Here is a 17,278-nt window from a genome sequence, read left to right as displayed (position 1 = left end):
AATTAAGTAGACGAGCTCAAGTTGAATGATGGACCAAACTCACAAGTTTAACAGCAGAAACTGGGACTTGTGTTTGTCCGCTTGGTGTAGCAATTAAAGTAGCAAAACTGCAATATCAATATCCTCTTTGCAAATAAAAGTACTGCATTAAAAATATGACGAGTACACACATTTAACAAAAATTAGTTGTGACTAACATGCTTGTTCTGTACATTTAATGTTTTGGGCAGATATTTGTTGTTGACAAAGGTAGAGCTTGATTGAACTATTTTTATTACATAATATTGTGTAAAATTTTAACCTGTGAAAGTAAGTAGTGACTTTGACTAATATAAATGTCGAGGAAACAAAGCACAACATTCCATTCTGACATGTATACATTACAATAAATGGAAAACTGAATCAATTTCTGTGCAGTGCTTAAGTAAATTCGCTTTATTTCATTATAACTACTCAAATATTTAACTAACATTAGGGAAACATTGTGTTTTTATTAAATATTACAATGAATCAATCGATGTATTGTCTTGTTCTTTAAAATCAGTGCAGTCACTTTTACCCTTAACTGAAAACTTTGACTTGCCTGAACATAACCACGTGTTAATCTTAATTTAGTCGCCAGGAAGGTATAGAGGCAGAAAGTATCTGCATTTATCTTGACTGTGTTGGACTTGGTCTTGAGCACTGGCTACATTGGGACAAGGATTCTGAATTTGTTTTTGTAATAGGATTTAATAATTTGGATTAAGATATTGATAGCTGAATGAATACTGGAACATTATTCAATTTCATGCAAGGGCAGGCACATGCAGATTCACGTGCATGCTGACAGTAACAGTCAGGGCTAAGATGCCTAGACCCCCTGAAACCCCGTGTGCCCACTTTGAAGACACCGAAATGTTTTATCTGGATCTGAACTAGACCAATTTGTGCTTTGAGAGCTGGGGCACTCTCCCATGCAGAGACAATATATCCTACTCTAACCTGGCCAGGAGACAAAGATAAAGTGTGTGAATTAATAAAGAAAAACTTCTCTCCTGTGCCGGGCTGTGATGCATATAATCCATGCCAAGAAAGTTGGTAAAGCACATCCACCGTTATTCCTTCCTGTTTACTGAAACAGCTCTGGCTAATCCACTTGTTATTTAATCTTAAAAGTAACAATTTATTTCCCTTTTGAAATGAAATAATGACTGAATAATGAATCTGATTCGCTGCTACACTCTTTGTCCTTTGTGCTCTCTGAGACGAGTCTCACCTCTGCACTCTGACCCATCACCTCCGGAGCAGGGGCTCTTGCTCAGGGACACACACAGGTCATTTGGTATGTTGTGGCCACAGATGCACTTTGAAGTTGATTGCAGTCGCTGTATACACTCAGCCTTTCAATCATGTATGATTGTGGCTTGGTCTTTTTGGATTAAATTAAACTTTGATGACTCGGATTCAGGTAATTGGTACTCGACTCAGAGACTGGGGACTTGAGACTTGACTTATTAAGTCAACGACAACACTGGTACGATACACTGATACTTGCTTTACTCTTTCACCGCAATTCAGTACAGTTTTTAGATACTTAAGTATTTTTCGATTTTCTGTATTTTAAACTTTGAGTCCACTATTACTTTTTTTTTTAAAAAATGGATAATTCTTTTAACAGCAAAGAGATTGAAATCTCCATTATCTCACCAAAAATACACAAAGATTAAAATGATTTAGTTTTAATACCTAAATATAAATGTGTATTTATCTATTTTGTGGTACTTTTTCTCCATTATTTATTATTTATTAAAAACTTTTCATTATATTCATATGACAACCATACACATGTATTGCCAACAGCAGTGGCAGGAACTTGAGTTTAACTTGGACTATTTTTATATTGTTGTGTTAACTTAGACGTTAACTTGGACATTTCATCCGCCTCTGTTAGAGTAAGTGAATGCTGTCTATTGGCAGTGAGCAGTTTGCAGATATGTTCAATATAAAGGTTTGTAATTAGGATGATATTACTGTTCTTCACTACAGTACAGTTCTTTAATGTGAATTAGTTGCACATGCCCCTCCTGCAAACAACACATGCAGGCTTAGTGCAGAAATGTAAGTGTTTTTTATTATTAGATTTATTATTTTTCATTTTTTAAACTGTAGTAATCCATTAATGTGTGCACAGTATCTGCGTTAATGCACAAACAAAGGAAGAACAATAAAACAGAAGAATTTCATTTACTAAAGCCCCATTGAACTGAAGGGAACTGGAATGAAGGGCTTGTGTGTGTGGCTGTGTGTGTGTGAGCAGTGTATTTTTAACACACACTATCCTTCAGCGTATCCTTCAACATGACTAATTACAGGAGGGTGACCTGCACATGGACGCGCACACTTATGCACACACCTTTTTTTTCCTACCTTCTCCTCCTCTCAGCAGCCAGCTGCTCTGTTTTGTTAACATTGGCAGTTTTCAGTTCACCCAGACATTAAAGCACGTACACACACACACACACACACACTAGCCATATCTATTCATACAGTCCATGGAGACATGCAATCCATGGAGACGATTCATGTAGCGAGAGAATAAACGAGTGCGGGAGCAGATAACGAATGAACCCGAGCCAGGCTGGTGTGTTACTGTAATGAGGCCAGGGACGGCTTTGTGCTCACCTTGTACTTTTTACACCTCCTCCCCTCCCTCGCCTTTTTTCTCCTCTTGTCACCTCTCCTCCCTTGTTTCCTTTCCATGCCCCTCCTCCTCCTCTCTGCACTCTTATCGCCTTCTTGTTTAAACTCTCCTTCCTCCAACTGTCCTCTACTCGTTTTCTGTCCCATATGTTATTTTCTCCCTGTGTTCTCTCTCTCCTCGACCTCTTTTCCTCCTCTTGTCATCCTCGCATTGCCTCTTGTTGTTTCCCTATTTGCCCTCTGTTGCTGTCCTAATCTCCTTTCCTAATTCCAATCCTCTCACTTTCCCCTTATCGCCTCTATAAGCTTTCCTCCATTTACATCCACCCAACTTTTCTGTCCTCATCTTCCTCCCCTTTTGTCTCGTCTCCTTTCCCCCCAAACCCCCCTTAACTCCTCTCCTCTCCCCTTGTCTCCTCTCCTCTCCTCTCCTCCCTTGGGGGGTACACACTATGAGTTGGCTCAGGTAGATTAATTACATGCAGTGACATGGAGGAGCTGGCCAGAGGCTTCAGTAATGAGTCTGATTACTCATCTCCAGCAGCTCCGGGCGCTCAGGGGAGGGAAGTCAGGACAGTAGGCCAGCAGAGGGGACTCTCAGTGGGGGAAGAGCAACTTTCACCCACAGGGACCCACCGATACAGAGTTTTTAAACAGCGCTGGTGCCACCGCTTTAAGATCAGAGTGTCAAAAGTCACTGACATGCTGGTAGTCAACAGCTCTGTACATCAATAAGTAAAGAAGATGTACCCAATGCAGTTACAGGAGGAAAACGACATGCCTTGCTTTATGGATGCACATATATTTATTTATTTTAAAACAAGAGAAGCTGCAGGCTGCCGCAGGACGGAAATCCAAATGTCTAATCTCCAGTAGACCAGAGGAATGCCCAGTATGGAAGAAATCCTAAACAGAGGCCAAGGAGGTAACCCAGAGCGGGATGGCTGAGAGACAAAAACATAATTAAACGCAAGAAATGTGGAAAAAACAAGCGCGGATAATAAATCATAAAACAAAAGACAGCTAAAATTCCTCATTAAACCATGCCATGACTTTTTTTTTTTAAGACAGATGATTCTAGGTAAAGTGTTCACTTGTTCCCAGCCTGTGTGTGAGTCAAAGCAAGAGTGAGGTGAGGTAAAAGTATAAGCTGTCGACTTGTGGAAAACAGTTCTCCATTTCTGTCTCATTTTGAATTATGTCTATCAAAAAATGAAAGGAGACTTTATTAGGTAGAAGAACCACTATATGGTGGGTGTGACATTTAAAGATCAGTGAATGGCTGATTAAAACGTAATATGAACCTAAATCAAAACTTGGAGATTTACAAAATGAGTGGAGTAATAACTGACAGGACCAGTGTGTATGATTTATCAATTAACACTATTTCATTTGAATGACATTCGTGGTCGCCAGAGAATAAATCCTAATGACATTGATTATCCATGATTTTCTTTCCTTCTCGCTTTATTGAATTGTCTTTTTTTTTTTTGCTCCAAAACGTCCCCCAGGAAGCTGGTGAGCCGGCGGGCGATGCTCGGTGTGAGTGGTGGCACGGTGTCACGGTGTCACAGTGCGGTTTGTGTCAGCGTTTTAAACCATGTGACGGTATGAATAAAGCATGATGTGGCGGGCAGCGGGGTGGGCAGGGGCTGACAAGAGAACAAGGGCGCCCAGTGTTTTTGGCGATGGCAAACAAGTAGAAGCCCTTAAAGTTTAATGGGGGCCACGCCACAGAGAGAAGAGGAGTGGTGTGTGTGTGTGTGTGTGTGTGTGTGTGTGTGTGTGTGTGTGTGCGTGCGAGCGTTTGTCCTGTGGTTTCTCTCAGGCCCCTTGCTGCCACACACAGACCTCAAGCCAGTGGGACGTAATAGTGATGCTAATAAAGTCAACAGCCGACCTCATGTGTGATGGACTTGGATCACACTGAACGAGTGGGAAGAGAATAAGACCAATCAGCCTTTCCTTTGTGGCCAGAGAGTGTTTTCGGTTGAATCCCTCTGCTCCGAGGCCACTGACCTCCCAGAATCCTGTGGTTTCGTTGGGATGTGCTGCTCTCAGCTTCTCACTGACTCAATAGAGATCCTGACTTCGCACATTGTGCCTGTTTACAATGTCTCCTCTTTCCCCCTCTGGCCTCTTGTTTAAGTTTTACTCTTTTTTTCTATTCGTCTTTTTATTTCATCGCCTTCTCCCCGAGGCTCCAGAATGAATTGAAACTGTGATGGATCTAAATTAACACAGTATTTTGTTTACATCCACTTCAGAAGCTCATCTACTTTGACCCATGCGGTTCATTATTTTAAAAGCCGAGTAAACAGTATGCAACTTTTAAAGTCGTGAGACCGCTGTGCCGTTCACACTAAATGACTCGCTGCCCTGTAACCGGAAGTCTTACAGTCGTTCATTGCGATGATACACTACATTATCTGTCAGGAAAAACTTACCACTTGTCTTCACACTATCTTTACTCCCAAAAATACACGAGAAGAGACACGATGAGTCTGACTGATGCTCCTGCTCTTCCGCGTCATCCTGCCAAAGAACAGAGTTGAAACAGTTCAGTGGACGTCACAGTTGTCAAGAAAAGAGAGCGACTCTGGACGTATTTTTTGCCTGAAACCGAGAGAAAAACAACGGAGACCCGACCTGACAGGCATTCTGTTTTCTTGTTTTTCTCTCTGTCCGAACCCGACCGAAGCCCAATGCACTATTGCTTGATTTCACCGATTATACCATCCATGTGTGTGAATATCCACTACTTGACACGTTGGTACCTGAGTCACGGTACAGCCGGAGTAGAGTTGAGAAAAGTTTTGACTTGTACGTGCGTGTGTGTGTGTGTGTGCGCGTGTGTGTGTGTGTGTGTGTGTGTGTGTGTGTGTGCGCGTGTGTGTGTGTGTGTCCTCTCAGGCCCCACTGCCCATGGGATGGTTGAACCGTGTCTACACAATCCAGGTTGTCAGGGAACAAATTGGAAATGCCAATTTCACTTTACACTGCTCTGTATCTTATCTCTCCCTTACCCTCATCCCACCACTTAGCTCATGTGTAAATGAATAAGGTCCTCTCACACGTCTACCAGCGTCCGATTTCTGTCTCTGCCTCCACCGTTCACACCTCTCCTCCACCCTCTCCCATCTTCCCTTCTCCTCATCTTCTCCTTTCCCCATTTTCCTCTTGTCACCTCTCCTATCTTTTCTCCCTCAATCCTCCGCTTCCTCCATCTCCATTCACTCATGCCCACTCAACTGTAGCCCATCTGCTATTTATCTCTGTGTATTTATAAAATATGTCTGTTTTGGTGAATATGAATTTATACATGTGATTTATATGCATTCCTGCTCAGGCTGTATCGCTGTCTGCAATGACCAAGCTGCAGCGAATGACTATGCAAATGAACCAATATCTCACACACTTCCCAATTTAAGTATAAATCAAAGAGTTTTCACACTGCCTCCCTGTCTCTGTGTTTCTCTGTCTCTCTCAGTACGACTACGAGGGCGGCGACATCAGTGACCTGCCGGTCGACCTCTCCGTGGTGTGGAATGGAAACTTCGTCATTGACAACCCGTTCAACATTCAAGGTACAACATTTGTGTTGCTGCTTGTTTATCTGTCGGTAATGATTCCCTGGGAAGCAGACAAACACTATGTGCGGTTTTCTCTCCCCCTTCATGAGAAATCTGTAATTTCATTTTTTGACAGGCATCAGTGAGAAAGGTGAAAGTGTACCGTTGGTTTGGAAAAACACAATTCTTGTGTCGGGGATAAAAGGGGGGGGGGCAGAGGGAGTGATTGATGGATACCAATGACAAACAAACACCCAACACAGAAATTAATAGGGATGGATGTTGGAGAGGAAGATAAACAAATGTAGAGAGAGAGATAGGCAGAAGAAAGGATGAAGAGGGAGAAAGATGTGGATGACAGGATGATAAATGCACTGTGTAATGGCGATGGGGGTGGTGGGGGTGTAGATGAGAATAAAGGAATTGATAAAGAAAAACAGAAAGCGACATGGAGGGATGGCATTTATTATTTTTAATCGCTATTTGTGCATGAAGTGGAAAACAATTACCAATTCTAAATTCTTTATCAAGTGTAATATATTGGGTGGCGGAGGCTAATGATTTTAGACGTCCCATTACACAAGATAATATAAGTCTTGCTCTCAAGTGTGTCAGGAAGTCTTTTGCTGTGAATTTGCACAACCAGACTCAGATTAACTAACCCTTCCCACTCTATTCTCTGCTTCTTCTTTTTTCAAACCCCGTTCACTTTTCAGTCTCAGTCTTAAAAAGACACACATGCACATTTTAATCTCACATCCTTTGTGTTGTATCTGACCTCATTTTGATAAATGTCACACGCACAGTTAATTTGCAGATTGCTTGGAAATTAGTTGCTTATCGGTCGTGACCTAATTCGTCTGCCAGTGTAATTTTGTTTAAAATACGCTCCCTGAAGCTTTTCTGTGGGTCTGCGCTGAGACATTCTCTCTGGGGATCAAACAATCTGTGTTTTAACATGTGCTGAGAAGTGCTGTCGCTGTCGCAACAAAATAAAGAATCCCCCTTTTTTCTGTACAATCAAGTAGATGGATTTGGTGACTGTTCTGAATCAGTATTCGATATTTAACAAAGGCTGATCTTTGGTGAATTATTCATCCGGCACTTGTATCTGCATTTATTTAATGAGTCTAGTCATTTTTCACACAGTGGTTTAACATTGATGTCATAATGTTTTAGCCTGAAACATATTCAGATATAATGTTTCCTCATATTAAGCAGTTATTCAATAATGTTGAGTGAATGATGTTAAATTACTAATGGTTCTGTGTTTGCCTTCTGTGTTTTGGTTCACTTACACCAGCGTGAAAGTTTCAAACTTTCAAGTGCACATAAATTGTGCCACCTCTTAGCAAACTTTTTCCTGTGTGCTGATGAAGTTGAGTTAGTTGTTGTGTGCTGATGAAGTTGAGGTAGTTGTTGTCTGTTGATGAAGTTGAGTTAGTTGTTGTGTGCTGATGGAGTTGAGTTAGTTGTTGTGTGCTGATGAAGTTGAGTTAGTTGTTGTGTGCTGATGAAGTTGAGTTAGTTGTTGTGTGCTGATGAAGTTGAGTTAGTTGTTGTATGCTGATGAAGTTGAGTTAGTTGTTGTGTGCTGATGGAGTTGAGTTAGTTGTTGTGTGCTGATGAAGTTGAGGTAGTTGTTGTCTGTTGATGAAGTTGAGTTAGTTGCTGTGTGCTGATGAAGTTGAGTTAGTTGTTGTGTGCTGATGATGAAGCAGGTTGTCCATCACACCAACTGTGGGGAGATACCGGTCTGTCCATAGAAATTAAAGATTGGATTTAAAAATGGATGTACAAATATTAGATCTTTTTTTTAATATACAAATAAACACAAAAATCAAATGCACATACATAAAACATACAAAATAAATAAAAAAATATCTGTGACCCGATGGTGCTAGATAATGTTCAATTGTTAATAAGTCCCGTATAGATTTGTGATCACTTACCAGTGTTACCATCAGCCTCAGCTGTAGTTTGTGTTTAGTTGTGATACGAGGACCATGCTTGACAAAGCTGATGAACGTGGTTAACATTATACCTACTAGAGCAGTGTTGTCTTTTTTAGCACATGGTTAGGTGTCATAGTCGTCGTAGTGTTAGTGACATTCTTTCACACAGGACGGGGGAGCTGCAGGTGTTAATGTATAAAAGTGACCTTCTGCCTTTTGTAAGGATTTTCATGTTTCATGTGCTTTTATCTTCTTCCAGAATGTCCTAGCCACTTTTTTATCAGAGTAATTCCCTGCGTCAAAGTGAAGCCATGACTGGCCACAGACAAGATTTAATTTATTTTATAAACAGTAACAATGCAGGATCCATTATCCATATAATGGTTTGAAATACAATTTTCTCAAACCTTTCCTGACTTTATTCATAACGAACAGATGAAATATCCAGTCATGTAACATATCGGGGGAATCGAGTAGTCTCTAGTTGTGTCCCAATCCAGAGGTGACATCCTTCAGAGGACCCAGTCTAGTCATGGCCTTGTAGACGGAGAAGACCGCAAAGGCGGATCTGAAACTGTTTGGTATCTTACTCGCGTCACCAGCTTGTCCCGTCCTTACAGCGTTTTGTGTTGTTAGCTACTCTGAGCCGCTACGCTTACTGCAGCTCAGCTACCCACAGAGTGAAGTCGTGAGAATCCTCATGCAATGAATCCTGGAATAGGTTCGGGAATGAAAGAACGCATTGTGAGGTAATTTGGGGATTTCAAAGTGTTAGCGGGAAATACAGCAGTGAGAATAAACCTCATAGGCTACAGTCCCGCTTTTTTGTTGCATCACCCGCTAACACTTTCAAATCCCCAAAATGTCCTCACAGATCACTGTTGATATGTTGAAAATAAACACAGCTCACTGTTGAGTTGAACACTGAGCTGTGAGGACTTTCGGGGCACCCTTGTGTAACCCTGAAGAGAATGTAATTATTTTTTTCAAGTTATCTTGCGTTATCTGGAAGACTTTGAAAAAAAAGTCATCACAGGGCGTTTGGCATCCATCTCTTTCATGAGGTTTTATAGAGAAGCACTCGTTACAGGCCCCAGGGATGTGTGCTGCGGAGAGCGCCTCTCATGTGACAGGATGGTGTCGAGCTCTGAGAGTTCTCGAATGTGAAATCCAGTGATCTTAGAGGCTGTGGAGTGTGTGTCTGTGTGTGTGTGTGTGACGAGCGTGCTCCTGCTGTTATGACTATGAGTACTCGCTACTTGACTTTCTACGTGGCAGGGAATTTATGCAGGCAGCATCCCAGGCCAATGGCGTGTTCCTCAAAAGAAGCCAAACACAGACTCGTAAAACAGCTGGCGAGGTTATGGATGAGTAGTTAGAATGAATCAACAGCACTATCACTCCCCACTAGATATAGTTTGGCTACTTTGTTCTAAAGCCTCTCAGAATACCCATTATGATTATGAAATTCAATTCTACGCTTAGTGTTGAAGGCCTAAAACTCGGTATTATGAAACCGTCCTCACTCATAAATCTCATAAAGACCTTCTCCTCCTTTTCTCCTCCTTTTTCTCTCCATCCCCTATTAATCCCTCCCCCTCTCCGTCCCCTGTCTTTTCCTCGCTGAATAGAAGCAGCATTATCCGTCAGAGGCAGAGCCGCACTGCGCTGACCCGATTTTGCCCCCGTGTAAAGTGGAGATGTTAATGTTAATTAAATCATTCATTTGGTTCAGATTAATTAGCGTCGCGCTACTTTTAAGACGAGCCGTGGCTAATCAGATTAGGGCGAGCGGAGGGCCGAGGCCGGCAGATGGATCCGAGAGAAGCTCTCTTTGAAGTCCGGCCGCCGTATGTCTGCCGGGGAGGAGGTGGAGGGAGGAGATTCTTGCATGCTCGGTTGTTGTTGTTTTTTTTCATGCATCTGTTTTTCCACTTTAGCTCATTTCAAATCTGTTTAATTGCTGTGACGGCAAACAAACCTGCCTGCAGGTTTAGGCAACAGAGAATCAACTGCGGAAATTATGATACAGATTAACAGATGACAAATGGTATCAAAACAGAACTCAAAAGATCTTAACCATTCACCGGAATATCCTGCTCTCGTCTGGATGTGACTTCCTCTCCTCTGTTTGTTTTTCAGATTGTGTGTGGGTTAAGATTGCTTTTCATCTCTCTCTCTCTCATTTTCTCTCAACTTCTCCCTCCCTCCCTCCTTCCCGCTCTCTTTCTGGCAGTTTCCTCCCTTTCCTCTGATTCACTCGGCCTCGCGGGGCCCCACCATCTTTAAATTCATAACAATTCTTGTAGCTGTTTTGTTAACAAGCGCAGCTAAAAATCCTCCTCCCCCTCTTCCCTGTTTTCTTTCATCTCCCTCTCCTCTCACTACTCAGGTGTCTGAGGTTTTAATTATTTATTTATGTTTATTTTTTAATATATAGATATTTTTTTTCATTTTTAATGACTTTTTCCACTCTGCAGAGTTTAGGGAACGGTTTTACACACAACAAATTATCAATTCCCTGTTGGCGTGAGAAGACATTACCTGTTGAATTAATATCTGTAATATCCCTCTAGGTCGCTTGTTCATGTTAAAATGTTTCCTCTCTATTTATCTGTTACTCTCTCGTCGTCAGAGTGGTTTTAGGTGTTGTGTAGGTGATTAACATTCATTTATGCTGGTCCTGTGCTCGCTCTCTCACTCACAGGCACACAGGAGCCTGATTACTTTTTTCTTGCCTTTTTTCAATTAACAACTTAGAGAAGTTTATGTTCATCAGAAATGAGAATTCTCCAGTAGAATTAAAAAAAAGGTAGATTGTTACTTTAGTTCATGCATTTCAATCAGGATTACAATTATATACATTGTTGCTGCTATCATTCATAACATCTTTGCATCCATAATGATCACTCTGATTGTTTTCATTGGAACATCTAGTCTGTCAGAGCTGAAACATGATGGTTACACAACTGTTCCTGGTCTTTTCTCTCCCCTCCTTCCCACCCACCTCTCATCTCCTCCCCATTTTTCTCTGCTCACCCCAACTGGTCAAGGCAGATGGCCGCCCACATTGAGTCTGGTTCTGCTCGAGGTTTCTCACAGTTACTGAGGGAGTTTTTTCTCTCCACAGTCGCCACAGTGTTTGCTCATTGTGGGAACTGTTGGGTTTCTCTATTATTTTTAAGGGCTCGACCTTATATCAGAATCAGAATCAGAAATACTGTATTGATACCAGGGGGAAATTGTGTTTGTTACAATAGCTCCACGCAAGATAAAAAATATAAGCTTATAATGATTTAAAAAATATATAAAATAAAATAAGAAATATGTACAATATGCGCGTTCTGTACATTGAGTATTTAGTGCAAGCATGGATATGTCCGGTATTGCTGACATTGTAATGAGTCCAGTCGGTTGACTCAGAGTGTCTGACACTCAGAGGGAGGAGTTGCATAGTTGGATGGCCACAGGCAGGAAGGACTTCCTGTGGCGCTCTTGCATTTCGGTGGTGTCAGTCTTGCACTGAACGTGCTCCTGTGTTTGACCAGCACCAGCGTATGTAAAGTGCCTTGAGATGATGTATATTATGATTTGGCACCACACAAATAAAATCGAATTGAATTGAAATGCTTTATAAAAACTCTCAATCCCAGGGAAGATTTCAGTAGCTGCACAGTGACAGAACACGTTAAGGTTTCATGACAATTTATACTGTATCTGAGTCTCTCCCACTCTTTCTGTCTCTCAACCAGCTCATCTCTACAAGTGCAGAGCGCTGCGGGACAGCTGTGGTATGTGCCTGAAGGCTGACCCCAGGTTTGAGTGTGGCTGGTGCGTCGCGGACAAGAAGTGCTCCCTCAGGCAGGAGTGTAACGGTGGAGGACACTCCCACCCCGCGCTGCAGCTGGCTGAAGGTGGAGGGTGGATGCACGCCACCTCTGGAAACAGCCGCTGCACCCATCCAAAGATCACGAAGGTATGTGTGTGCGTGTGGGTGACATGGCTGCATATATAGGAGACAGGACTACTCACCATTGGACCAGAATAAAATATTAAAATGTTTGTGTGTGTATGTTAGAGGATGTGCTTTTTTCTGTGTGTAGTTTAGCTTTGTTACATTATGGCTGAGTTTGAAAAAAAAAATGTTTTCTATGTGTACAGGATCAGACAGAATTTCTGACGTATGTGCATGAGTATGAATGCCATCCATTCCTCTGATACTGGTTTCTGAATCTATGCTCTTATGTAGTTTGCTTTCACAGCTTTAAACAGCGTACACTCTCCCTCAGTGCTGTCTTTATAGTTAATGTTAATGGGAACAGTTGCCTGGTATGTGGGGAGATAGTGCTGAGCTGTCGCCTGTCTTTGCAAATAGGCCTGGAACCTATCAGTATATTTTTGATTTTCGAGGGGCGTGATCACTGGTCGTGCAATGCCTCTCCGGATGCAATTGGATAATGCTACAACCCATCTGAGCAACAAATCACCTGAAGTAGTGTATCAACAAATGCTATAAGTGCAGTTGTTTTTTTCTTCTCTATATAGCATCCTATTTGTTTAATACTACTGCCCTTTGTACCAGCCACCCCTGAATGATTGGCCTGACCTGTCTGAGGCCCGATGGATCTGTCTGACCAGGAGCGCAGCCAGACCCATCTGCAAACGCAAATAAATATACGCTTGTTCACTGGTTTGGTTTCTAGGACCGCTGAGCTTTCACACCCATCTTTGTAGATGAGATGATGTGTTGTAGAGTGTTTCTCATGAGCCAGTGCTCAAAAAACATTTGATGCAACATTGGCAGGACACCCGCGTGACCTTTGACCTCTTTCCTATGGTCAAACAAAACAGAGCAACCACACAGCTCATCATTGCCTGCAGTGCTAACACACGTGATGTTTAAACCTGAAGTGAGTGTGGTTTTAAATCTAAGACTAAAAGTGTGTTCAATATAATAAAACTAAAGCCTGTTTCGAAAATATTGCCAATAGATATTAAATAAAGTAAATAAATTAAAAATAAAAGGACACAGTTCGCTTTCCAAAGCAATAATCAAGATGCTCTCTGTACAAATATAAACCGGTATAAATAACACAAACCATTGTAATTACACCAGTGATTATATATTTATAATGTAAAAATAGAACTGAGCTGAACCAAATTCAAAAGCTTTTATCTCCTTGTATCCAGGATTTCAGGCTACTGTACAGAAGATGCTGAAAACAACTCTAATTTATTTATTTTACAACAAACTTTAGTGCTGCCACAATGCAACTTTGGCCACAGATAATGCATGGCAACAGAATGTTTTCCCAATTTTCCAAAACTATGACTTGTTATATAAAATAGGCCATTCTCTTAAGCTGCTTCTTTTCTTTGCTTTGTGCTTTGCGCTCACTATTTTGGAGATTTCTGCAAAATGAAAGACATTTTAAAAAACGCAAAATTACGTCACTATTGCATCTTGGCAGTGTGTGTGTTTTTCGGTGCAAAGGCAGCATGATTCGAGAAAGTGGAACCACCATTGAAATTCACAGTCAGCAACACCCAACAGAAACTCTTCTAATCACTCTCCCTCCAGTGTTAGAGTTCTAAAATCACCTGCGAAAAAAAAAAGCAGCGCGGCCTCTTTGAGCTCTGTGTTATAATCTCGTCAACTCATGAGGAGTGTAAATGTCGCCTGCGGAGATCCAAGACTCAGAAACCTTGATAGACCATTGCGTCAGCTGTCTTTGCTGAAGCCCCCGTGGTCACGAAAGCCCTACGTGTCCTGAACCCAGAATGAAAGCTGCTCGTTTGGAATGTGTTGCTGTTAAAACACACACATGTTGGGACCTTGTGGCTGCCCTTGGCACAGACATTGTGTTATTACTCTTGGTTACGTCAAACTGCTACTCCAGAGACAAAGACATGTAAAGGGTTGTTTGGTTTTGGTTCTTTTTGGGCTCTTTGTTGTGTGTCACTGTCTCTCTGGTTGTCTTTGGGGGACTTGAATGGTCAAAATCCAAAAATGGTCTGTCGCAGATCTTCTGGCTCATCTGATTCATTTTTACATGTTTTATTTATTTTAGGTCCAGATTGTTTCATTTTAATAAAGATCATAATCTCAGTGGGCTAAAAACAGAGGGAAAACAATTTTAGCTTTCACAAAACAACAGATAAAATACTATATTTATAGATCAGGTACAGAAACTGACACTATTCCCACTTGGAATTATCTGTCTGCAATATGTAAAGCCCCGGTTGTTGATCAAATGAGTGAGGGACAATTTATTTTCTTTCAGCTGTCTTTTTTTCACTTATTGTGTATATATCATAAGAAATAAGACTTACTAACTGTTTCAACTGAATCTCAGAGTACAGGGATTTTCTCTTCAATATATACTGTTGCATCAGGGCCGTGTGATTCTTAGTTTTCAACTCTCGGCCGACAACTGTCAATACCACTGGCGTAGTGTAAGATTATAACCTTTAGAAGTTGAGGTAGCAAAATGTCTAATGTGCGAGATGATGACAACATTTGAGCCACTCCCAGCTGACATTGGGCGAGAGGCGGGACACCCTGGGGTCTGGTCACACGTTTGCAAAGTATACCTGTTAATTTGTGTGCATACACTTGTGTCCATGTATTTGCATCTTTGTGTGTGTGCACAAGGACACAAGATGGATAAAGGAGAGTGAGAGTGATGTTTTTATCTTTAAAAACTGTACAAATGGAATGAGACCGGGAGTCAGAAATGTCTAAAGAGAAATGAAAAAGAAAAGGAGACATTTTGACAGTAACAATTGTCCCTATTTTCTTGATTCATTTTGTCTATCTAAATTACATTCCTTTCCAGCAGAGGTAGAAGAAACAACCTCTGTTTGTCAAGTCCATCAGCTATCATGAGCATCAATACTTGTAGACATCAGGAACAAGCTCAGGTGGTATTCATTTGGATCCTCGATTATTTATGTGAAGAGACCATCAAGTGGACACCAAGTGTGAGTTAGACCTGCAAATTTAAAGCTTCTTCATTAAGTCAAGGGTTAGGTCTAGGACATTAGTCTTCTTAGGAAAAAACTAGTTTATTATTGTGTCTGAGGAGCAGTGTCTAAAACATTTGATTTCAAACTGTCCTGACACTGCCTGACTCTATTCAGTCAGTGTTCTTGTTAATCATGTGCTGACAATAACCCCGAACACATTCAAATAGCAGGAGTTGATCCTATCGAAAACAAAGATCCTTCAATAACATTACACTCTCGCAACACCTAAAATCCACTTTTGTGAAAATGATATTCCCCCTTCAGTACTGCCAGGTTTTTTGAACATAATAACTGGTTTTATAGATTATTTGTTTGAGGCAGAATTCCCTAGAAAGAAAAGAAGAACCACTGCAAATTGGATTTCCCATACTCCCCATTTGACTTAAAGTGTTTTAGCTGTTATCCTCAAACTATTCTCTGACCACATAGACAACTTTCCCAGTCTGCAACAGCTGATGGCTGCTGCTTCCATCGCTAATGTGCCATTGGTTACCACTGAGACCACAGCCAGTTTACCATGTGACAGCACACACACACATATACACACACACATGATATGTGTACAACTACTAGGAAACCACTGCTGTAATATTGATGATTTGATGTGGCTACTGTGTGGTCCGGCCTGCAATGTGGAGGCCGCACCACCTCAGAGTGACGCCACAGGACTTTACTTCTTCTGGATTCTTGGTCTGTGGTATTTAAAAGAAGTGGCCAAACATAGGACGAAAAATAATGTCAAAGGTAACAAAGATCAATTAGATGAATCCCCTATAGATTAATGTAAAGCCTAAGTGGTTATTTAGCTCCAAGGCATCCTAAAATTGTAAAACAGCGGAGGAAACTATTTTTTTCATCTTTGCCTACACAGCATACATCCTCATATTTGACTCTCCACAAAATTGCTTAACTTCTGCAAACTCTCTCGGCTGATGTCGCCTCAGTGTTGACTTATAATGTCAAAGCAGCCAAATATGTACAAGTCATCAGTGATTGTTTGGGGGGGGGAAAAATCAAATGCTCCCCTCAAACAAAACAGCGAACAGGGGATGCACTGTCACACTAAATGATGGAGTCGTAACAAAGCTGCCATTCAGTTTGAATATCTGCCCGTTGCCTCCAGGGTTCACTGGTTAGTGGCTAGTATCTGGCAGGGTCTGCAGGGCGTTTTACTCACACACGCATCCACAAGCATTCGGGGCCCCATGTGTTCAGAAAATCAGTTTGGTTGCTCATGTGGAACATTTGTATCTGTTGTCCTTTTTGCAGTTAAATCCTGAGGCTTGTTAGTTAGTGCTCATGGTTGTATCAGATCACTATCCTTCCCCCAAAAAAACATTTTCAGCTTTGGGGTGTTTGTACTTTACATTCCCCGGAGAGTGGTGGTTATGTGCCTGGATGTAGTGGTGTTGTGTCAAATCACTGTAACGTGAGTCCAGAGCTGCTTGAGGTCCCATTTCCACACTGTGGCATCTGCCTGCTTGCCCACGGGCTCAGTAAGCGCTAGTTATCTTGTTATGTGGTGCCATACTTGTATACTTCCCAGAGTTTGTGAGGTTACAGTGGAAATCCACTGTCATATGTCTGAGGAATATTATCATGTACACAAACACAACATTCTTTCATTCATAGCAGCCAGGAGGTACAGTGGTCTGGCTCCATCTCTCTTACCACAGCGATCATGTTTCAGATACATAGCTGGAGATTATAGTGTGGTTGATAGGAAGCAGTGTTATTGCTGACTTAGGAATCTGTGTCTGGTTGGCAGCCCTACTTAATGTTGGTGAGCCATGTTTCATCCAACACTAAAATATTCTCAACCCTCACATGCTTTAAGGGATGTTGAGATTTCCAGTTGTTGTTTGGGGAAGTGGTATAAAGTGGTACTTTACTCAAAATAGGCCCTGGCTCTCAAAACCTCACCTATCTTCTCACAAATATGGATGAGGAGCGACAGATGGCGCCACCACAAGCACCAAGGCTGGTTTAGCTGTGTCAGTGAAAATGACAGTTAATGGTGGATACAGCTTAAACATGCAG

General features: G+C 41.6%; 1 protein-coding gene across 2 annotated transcripts in view; it reads left to right on the top strand.

The window, feature by feature from the left end:
• Window positions 1–17,278, top strand: part of LOC117764601 (plexin-A1-like) — a 261,822-nt gene that overhangs the window by 172,185 nt on the left and 72,359 nt on the right. For both annotated transcript variants that reach the window (XM_034590517.1, XM_034590516.1), the window contains exons 11-12: window positions 6,173–6,269; window positions 11,962–12,185. In XM_034590517.1, coding sequence (XP_034446408.1) covers window positions 6,173–6,269; window positions 11,962–12,185 — 321 coding nt within the window. The remainder of the gene's footprint in view (window positions 1–6,172; window positions 6,270–11,961; window positions 12,186–17,278) is intronic.

This window comes from Hippoglossus hippoglossus, chromosome 7 (assembly GCF_009819705.1).
Source record: "Hippoglossus hippoglossus isolate fHipHip1 chromosome 7, fHipHip1.pri, whole genome shotgun sequence".
NCBI lineage: Eukaryota > Metazoa > Chordata > Actinopteri > Pleuronectiformes > Pleuronectidae > Hippoglossus > Hippoglossus hippoglossus.
Note: the sequence above shows the minus strand (reverse complement) of the source record. Positions and strands in the feature narration are given on the sequence as shown.